The sequence below is a fragment of the Drosophila montana genome, unplaced genomic scaffold (genome assembly GCF_035044405.1).
Source record: "Drosophila montana isolate Dmon_TW-CO22-7 unplaced genomic scaffold, ASM3504440v1 contig_2947_1, whole genome shotgun sequence".
Lineage (NCBI taxonomy): Eukaryota > Metazoa > Arthropoda > Insecta > Diptera > Drosophilidae > Drosophila > Drosophila montana.
Window position 1 is genome coordinate 31799 of NW_026997821.1, and position 9305 is coordinate 41103.

At 37.5% G+C, this 9305-nt stretch overlaps 1 protein-coding gene across 1 annotated transcript; it reads left to right on the forward strand.

The window, feature by feature from the left end:
- Nucleotides 1-4178: 4178 nt before the first annotated feature.
- Nucleotides 4179-7535, forward strand: LOC135430123 (uncharacterized protein DDB_G0283357-like; the record flags this gene model as incomplete). Its single annotated transcript, XM_064684669.1, has 2 exons — nucleotides 4179-4605; nucleotides 7104-7535. Coding segments are annotated over exons 1-2 (859 nt in total), but the record flags the coding sequence as incomplete, so codon positions are not given.
- Nucleotides 7536-9305: the final 1770 nt, after the last annotated feature.

Consider the following 9305-nt stretch of genomic DNA (forward strand, 5'->3'; position numbering starts at 1 on the left):
CTCAACAGCCACACCAATTATTGAGTCTTAATGGGAAAAAACAAATTAAAATAGCAGCACAGAAAACAATACAATCGCAATTGCAATGCTGTTGATAGAATTTAAAGTCGACGCGCATGAATGTGTGTGTGTACATGTGTACGGAAATTCTCGGAATTTGTGCTAGCTGTAGTTAACACGTGCGCACATAACCTTTGTGTTTCTTAACCGATCTTAACGAATTTTTCGACAGTACATCTTATTGTAGAATAGAATATAGAATATTTGTGCATTTCAAAAAGTCAATTGCATATAAATTGTTGCTTAAATTGATGGGCTATACAACTTGGATTATTAACTTGATTTATAGCTTTGTGGTGGTAGCGGGGAGTTGGCGATAGGTATAAAATGAAAGATACTTCATATCTATATACTATTCTAGAAGCTACATGTCAAGTTTGGTGTCTCTCGCTCTTATTATTTACCAAAATCATTTTTATCGATTACTTGGAAACGGGGCAAGTTATCGAATATCGGAAACAAACTTGATCTGCGCGGGAACTAGGAGGACCTACAACTAAAATTTCAATTTTCTCTAGCTCTTATAGGTTCTGAGATCCTTGCGTTCATACATACGGACGGACGGACAGACGGACATGGCTGATCAAGAATATATATACTTTATGGGGTCGGAGAGGCTTCCCTATGCCTGTTACATACATTTGCACAAATATATTATACCCTTTTTACCCATTTTCAATGGTTTCAGGGTATAAAAAAAAAGCACAAAGCACTTCAATTGTAATAACTCTCGTTTATTTAATCCAGAACACTGGCCCTGCTGCACCGTCAATTCTTGACTACCTATAATGACCTCGCGGTCACTTCGCGATTCCTTTTCTATGTCTTTTCGTCGTTGCGCTCACACGTCCAGTACTTACGCTCGCCAAATCAAAAGTCAAGCTGCTGATCAGCATCGCCGTCTTACGACCCTTTTCGCCCATTTCGCCGTGCGGCGAAAACTTTCTTCTTAAGCCTATTCGCTCCTCCGCTCCTCCCGTTTACATTTTTAGGAGTCAGAGTTGCCTATGATTATATTTAATTCGTAATCGGTCTCTCTTAACTTAAATCCTCTTCTCTTATTCTCTTAAATGATTGGTTTTGATCTATTTTAGACTCCAATAATAATTCCATTAGTTTGACATCTGAACAGGCCCAAAAGTCTATAATATAATAGTTCCGCTTTACATTCGCGTAGGTTAGGCGGTATGGCTACTGCCCTTGTAATTGTGACCTCGCGTCACAATGGTTTAAGCCCGGTGCTAGCTAACAAGTACAGCTTGACATTAGCTGTAAAGGCCATGACGCAAAATAGCGCAATTGATAAAGCAAAACTTATCATGCAGGCAGGCACATTTAACAACATGAATGATGCCATTTCAAAATTTGTCAACAGTGGTACGGAAGCAACAGGACAGGCAAATTCGGTATTGTATTTCCGTCATGAACAATTTGGAAATAATAGAGGTAACCGTGGAAAGGGTAATAACCACAATAATGGTTACCGCAACTACAATAACTACAATAGAGGAAATTTCAGAGGAAGTTCCCGTGGTTACAACCGAGAAAGGAATAATTCCAACCGCGGTAACAAGCAAAGTAATAATAGTAATGGAAACGATCGAATTACTCAAGGTAATTCGGAAAACCAACAAGGCCCTTCATATATTCAAAACCATTAAATAAAACTGTACACACAATTAATCTTAACTTAAGCACATTTATAAAAATTAATAATGAAATTACAGGTAAAACATGTACCTTGTTATTCGATATTGGTGCAGACATGTCAATATTAAAAGAAAATGTCGATACGTTCGTAAATATAAATGAGAACGTAACGAGACAAATATCTGGAATCGGTGAAGGTTCATTTTTTTCAAAAGGTTTAGCATTCGTAGAGCTCACAACAGGTAACTACATTATTCCGCATGACTTCCATTTAGTCGAAAACAATTTTCCAATTCTAGTGATGGCATAATAGGCATACACTTCATAAAAAAATACAATTGTCAATTAGATTTCACACGAGCCTGTGATTTTTCAATACTTCGTCCGAACAACTTAAATTATCCGATTAAATTACCAAAAGTTCACACTTGTGACAATAATGCCACAATACTACCAGCACGTTCCGAAGTTGTCCGTAAATAAAAATATCTTCCATATAAAATCATGTTTTCATTCCAAACCAAGAAAGGATGAAGGAATATTCATTGGAAACACAATTTCGAATAACCAAGATACAGTTGTCCGAATATTAAATACAACAAATTCAGTTAAAATAGTCAATCTATAGCTAATTAAATATGAAACTCTAAATGACTGTGAAATAGTCAACGAAATTAACGAAGAAAGACAAAATACTGTCATGAAAAAACTTGTTAAGAACTTTCCACCATTATTTAAAACAAAGCTAAAAGAGCTATGCACCAAGTACACAGACGTATTCGGATTAGAAACCGAATCAATAACAACAAATAATTTTTAAAAGCAAGAGTTAAGACTAAAAGATAAAGATCCAATGTACATTAAAAATTACAGAATATCTTATGAGTACATAAGGAAAAAGTAACAAAACAAGTCGAAAAACTCATTCTAGATAAAATAGTAGAACCTTCTGTATCAGAATATAATATTGGTGTTGGAAGAAGAGGTTTCAGGGTATCCTCTAGTCGGGAGCTCCCGACTAGAACCTCTTACTTGTTTTTGTTGCATTCTTTGTCGAGCAAGAGTCACTTAGTTTCAGCAACTCTTCACTTAGCAGCGAAACGACCCCAGCAGCACATATCACGGTGATCAACCCTAACCCTAGCCGCGGCGGAGAGCTCATTGCGGATCTCTTCCCCTTTCCTAAAACATTAATCAATCTATGGCGGAGCGATCCCTACAGCTCTCTACCCCCCTTTCAGCTTCACGTCTCGGCGAACTACAAATTTCTTGTAGAGTGGACTCGGTACGACTGAGTTTTATTACCCCGGCTAAGAAGCTACTTTACAAGTGGCGCCCGAGCAGGAACCCTAGGTGTGAAGGGGCGGGGCATTAACGTGGCCTTAAAGCCCACGAAAGTGCCGCCAGAGTGAATTTAGGGCCTAAAAGGCAGCGTTAACTGAAGAGTTAGCTGCCTGAAGCGTAGGAAAAGGGAACATCAAAGTCCCACTGGGGTGTCAGCAGCAAGCGCACACGTGCAGCCCGACAAGTGGTGACAGGACGAAAATAGCAAAGAAGAGACTCGAAATCTAACGGACGGCCATAAAATTTCTCGGCGATAGGTATAAAATGAAAGATACTTCATATATATATACTATTCTAGAAGCTACATGTCAAGTTTGGTGACTCTAGCTCTTATTATTTACCAAAATCATTTTTATCGATTACTTGGAAACGGGGCAAGTTATCGAATATCGGAAACAAACTTGATCTGCGCGGGAACTAGGAGGACCTACAACTAAAATTTCAATTTTCTCTAGCTCTTATAGGTTCTGAGATCCTTGCGTTCATACATACGGACGGACGGACAGACGGACATGGCTGATCAAGAATATATATACTTTATGGGGTCGGAGAGGCTTCCCTATGCCTGTTACATACATTTGCACAAATATATTATACCCTTTTTACCCATTTTCAATGGTTTCAGGGTATAAAAAAAAAGCACAAAGCACTTCAATTGTAATAACTCTCGTTTATTTAATCCAGAACACTGGCCCTGCTGCACCGTCAATTCTTGACTACCTATAATGACCTCGCGGTCACTTCGCGATTCCTTTTCTATGTCTTTTCGTCGTTGCGCTCACACGTCCAGTACTTACGCTCGCCAAATCAAAAGTGAAGCTGCTGATCAGCATCGCCGTCTTACGACCCTTTTCGCCCATTTCGCCGTGCGGCGAAAACTTTCTTCTTAAGCCTATTCGCTCCTCCGCTCCTCCCGTTTACATTTTTAGGAGTCAGAGTTGCCTATGATTATATTTAATTCGTAATCGGTCTCTCTTAACTTAAATCCTCTTCTCTTATTCTCTTAAATGATTGGTTTTGATCTATTTTAGACTCCAATAATAATTCCATTAGTTTGACATCTGAACAGGCCCAAAAGTCTATAATATAATAGTTCCGCTTTACATTCGCGTAGGTTAGGCGGTATGGCTACTGCCCTTGTAATTGTGACCTCGCGTCACAATGGTTTAAGCCCGGTGCTAGCTAACAAGTACAGCTTGACATTAGCTGTAAAGGCCATGACGCAAAATAGCGCAATTGATAAAGCAAAACTTATCATGCAGGCAGGCACATTTAACAACATGAATGATGCCATTTCAAAATTTGTCAACAGTGGTACGGAAGCAACAGGACAGGCAAATTCGGTATTGTATTTCCGTCATGAACAATTTGGAAATAATAGAGGTAACCGTGGAAAGGGTAATAACCACAATAATGGTTACCGCAACTACAATAACTACAATAGAGGAAATTTCAGAGGAAGTTCCCGTGGTTACAACCGAGAAAGGAATAATTCCAACCGCGGTAACAAGCAAAGTAATAATAGTAATGGAAACGATCGAATTACTCAAGGTAATTCGGAAAACCAACAAGGCCCTTCATATATTCAAAACCATTAAATAAAACTGTACACACAATTAATCTTAACTTAAGCACATTTATAAAAATTAATAATGAAATTACAGGTAAAACATGTACCTTGTTATTCGATACTGGTGCAGACATGTCAATATTAAAAGAAAATGTCGATACGTTCGTAAATATAAATGAGAACGTAACGAGACATATATCTGGAATTGGTGTAGGTTCAGTTTTTTCAAAAGGTTTAGCATTCGTAGAGCTCACAACAGGTAACTACATTATTCCGCATGACTTCCATTTAGTCGAAAACAATTTTCCAATTCTAGTGATGGCATAATAGGCATACACTTCATAAAAAAATACAATTGTCAATTAGATTTCACACGAGCCTGTGATTTTTCAATACTTCGTCCGAACAACTTAAATTATCCGATTAAATTACCAAAAGTTCACACTTGTGACAATAATGCCACAATACTACCAGCACGTTCCGAAGTTGTCCGTAAATAAAAATATCTTCCATATAAAATCATGTTTTCATTCCAAACCAAGAAAGGATGAAGGAATATTCATTGGAAACACAATTTCGAATAACCAAGATACAGTTGTCCGAATATTAAATACAACAAATACAGTTAAAATAGTCAATCTATAGCTAATTAAATATGAAACTCTAAATGACTGTGAAATAGTCAACGAAATTAACGAAGAAAGACAAAATACTGTCATGAAAAAACTTGTTAAGAACTTTCCACCATTATTTAAAACAAAGCTAAAAGAGCTATGCACCAAGTACACAGACGTATTCGGATTAGAAACCGAATCAATAACAACAAATAATTTTTAAAAGCAAGAGTTAAGACTAAAAGATAAAGATCCAATGTACATTAAAAATTACAGAATATCTTATGAGTACATAAGGAAAAATTAACAAAACAAGTCGAAAAACTCATTCTAGATAAAATAGTAGAACCTTCTGTATCAGAATATAATATTGGTGTTGGAAGAAGAGGTTTCAGGGTATCCTCTAGTCGGGAGCTCCCGACTAGAACCTCTTACTTGTTTTTGTTGCATTCTTTGTCGAGCAAGAGTCACTTAGTTTCAGCAACTCTTCACTTAGCAGCGAAACGACCCCAGCAGCACATATCACGGTGATCAACCCTAACCCTAGCCGCGGCGGAGAGCTCATTGCGGATCTCTTCCCCTTTCCTAAAACATTAATCAATCTATGGCGGAGCGATCCCTACAGCTCTCTACCCCCCTTTCAGCTTCACGTCTCGGCGAACTACAAATTTCTTGTAGAGTGGACTCGGTACGACTGAGTTTTATTACCCCGGCTAAGAAGCTACTTTACAAGTGGCGCCCGAGCAGGAACCCTAGGTGTGAAGGGGCGGGGCATTAACGTGGCCTTAAAGCCCACGAAAGTGCCGCCAGAGTGAATTTAGGGCCTAAAAGGCAGCGTTAACTGAAGAGTTAGCTGCCTGAAGCGTAGGAAAAGGGAACATCAAAGTCCCACTGGGGTGTCAGCAGCAAGCGCACACGTGCAGCCCGACAAGTGGTGACAGGACGAAAATAGCAAAGAAGAGACTCGAAATCTAACGGACGGCCATAAAATTTCTCGGCGATAGGTATAAAATGAAAGATACTTCATATATATATACTATTCTAGAAGCTACATGTCAAGTTTGGTGACTCTAGCTCTTATTATTTACCAAAATCATTTTTATCGATTACTTGGAAACGGGGCAAGTTATCGAATATCGGAAACAAACTTGATCTGCGCGGGAACTAGGAGGACCTACAACTAGAATTTCAATTTTCTTTAGCTCTTATAGGTTCTGAGATCCTTGCGTTCATACATATGGACGGACGGACAGACGGACATGGCTGATCAAGAATATATATACTTTACGGGGTCGGAGAGGCTTCCCTATGCCTGTTACATACATTTGCACAAATATATTATACCCTTTTTACCCATTTTCAATGGTTTCAGGGTATAAAAAAAAAGCACAAAGCACTTCAATTGTAATAACTCTCGTTTATTTAATCCAGAACACTGGCCCTGCTGCACCGTCAATTCTTGACTACCTATAATGACCTCGCGGTCACTTCGCGATTCCTTTTCTATGTCTTTTCGTCGTTGCGCTCACACGTCCAGTACTTACGCTCGCCAAATCAAAAGTGAAGCTGCTGATCAGCATCGCCGTCTTACGACCCTTTTCGCCCATTTCGCCGTGCGGCGAAAACTTTCTTCTTAAGCCTATTCGCTCCTCCGCTCCTCCCGTTTACATTTTTAGGAGTCAGAGTTGCCTATGATTATATTTAATTCGTAATCGGTCTCTCTTAACTTAAATCCTCTTCTCTTATTCTCTTAAATGATTGGTTTGATCTATTTTAGACTCCAATAATAATTCCATTAGTTTGACATCTGAACAGGCCCAAAAGTCTATAATATAATAGTTCCGCTTTACATTCACGTAGGTTAGGCGGTATGGCTACTGCCCTTGTAATTGTGACCTCGCGTCACAATGGTTTAAGCCCGGTGCTAGCTAACAAGTACAGCTTGACATTAGCTGTAAAGGCCATGACGCAAAATAGCGCAATTGATAAAGCAAAACTTATCATGCAGGCAGGCACATTTAACAACATGAATGATGCCATTTCAAAATTTGTCAACAGTGGTACGGAAGCAACAGGACAGGCAAATTCGGTATTGTATTTCCGTCATGAACAATTTGGAAATAATAGAGGTAACCGTGGAAAGGGTAATAACCACAATAATGGTTACCGCAACTACAATAACTACAATAGAGGAAATTTCAGAGGAAGTTCCCGTGGTTACAACCGAGAAAGGAATAATTCCAACCGCGGTAACAAGCAAAGTAATAATAGTAATGGAAACGATCGAATTACTCAAGGTAATTCGGAAAACCAACAAGGCCCTTCATATATTCAAAACCATTAAATAAAACTGTACACACAATTAATCTTAACTTAAGCACATTTATAAAAATTAATAATGAAATTACAGGTAAAACATGTACCTTGTTATTCGATACTGGTGCAGACATGTCAATATTAAAAGAAAATGTCGATACGTTCGTAAATATAAATGAGAACGTAACGAGACATATATCTGGAATTGGTGTAGGTTCAGTTTTTTCAAAAGGTTTAGCATTCGTAGAGCTCACAACAGGTAACTACATTATTCCGCATGACTTCCATTTAGTCGAAAACAATTTTCCAATTCTAGTGATGGCATAATAGGCATACACTTCATAAAAAAATACAATTGTCAATTAACAACAACAACTTAAATTATCCGATTAAATTACCAATAAGTTCACACTTGTGACAATAATGCCACAATACTACCAGCACGTTCCGAAGTTGTCCGTAAATAAAGATATCTTCCATATAAAATCATATTTTCATTCCAAACCAAGAAAGGATGAAGGAATTTTCATTGGAAACCCAATTTCGAATAACCAAGATACAGTTGTCCGAATATTAAATACAACAAATTCAGTTAAAATAGTCAATCTATAGCAAATAAAATATGAAACTCTAAATGACTACGAAATAGTCAACAAAATTACCGAAGAAAGACAAAATACTGTCATGAAAAAACTTGTTAAGAACTTTCCACCATTATTTAAAACAAAGCTAAAAGAGCTATGCACCAAGTACACAGACGTATTCTGATTAGAAACCGAATCAATAACAACAAATAATTTTTAAAAGCAAGAGTTAAGACTAAAAGATAAAGATCCAGTGTACATTAAAAATTACAGAATATCTTATGAGTACATAAGGAAGAAGTAACAAAACAAGTCGAAAAACTCATTCTAGATAAAATAGTAGAACCTTCTGTATCAGAATATAATAGTCCGATACTTCTTGTACAAAAGAAAGGTCTACCAGGGTCCGATACTAAGAGATGGCGGTTAGTTATAGACTATCGTCAAATCAACAAAAAGCTCTTGTCCGCTTCCAAGAATATATGATATTCTTGACCAACTAGGCAGAGCAAAATACTTCTCATATTTAGATTAAATGTCCGGTTTTCACCAAATAGAATTAAAAGAAGGGTCCAGAAACATAACGTCTTTTTCAACGAGCAATGGCTCATATCTTTTTACACGATTACGCTTACGCTTACGGCTTAAGAATAGCGACAAATTCTTTCCAAAGAATGATGACAATCGCTTTTTCAGGATTAGATCCTTCACAAGCATTCTTGTATATGGATGACTTAATAGTCATCGGTTGTTCCGAAAACCGTATGATCAAAAATTTAACAAATGTTTTTGATTTATGCAGGACACAACCTTAAATTACATCCAGAAAAATGCTCTTTCTTCATGCAGGAAGTGACTTTTCTAGGTCATAAGTGTACTGATCAAGGTATTTTACCAGATGACAAAAAATATGACGTCCCTACGGACGCTAATAGCGCTAGACGATTCGTTGCATTTTGCAATTATTACAGACGTTTCATCAAAAATGTTGCCGACTATTCACGTCACATAATAAGAATTTGCAAAAAGAATGTAAAGTTTGAATGGACTAATGAATGTCAAACAGCATTCGAATATCTAAAGAAAGCTCTAATGAAGCCAACTTTACTAAAGTATCCCGATTTTAGCAAAGAATTTTGCATAATAACGGATGCAAGTAAACAAGCT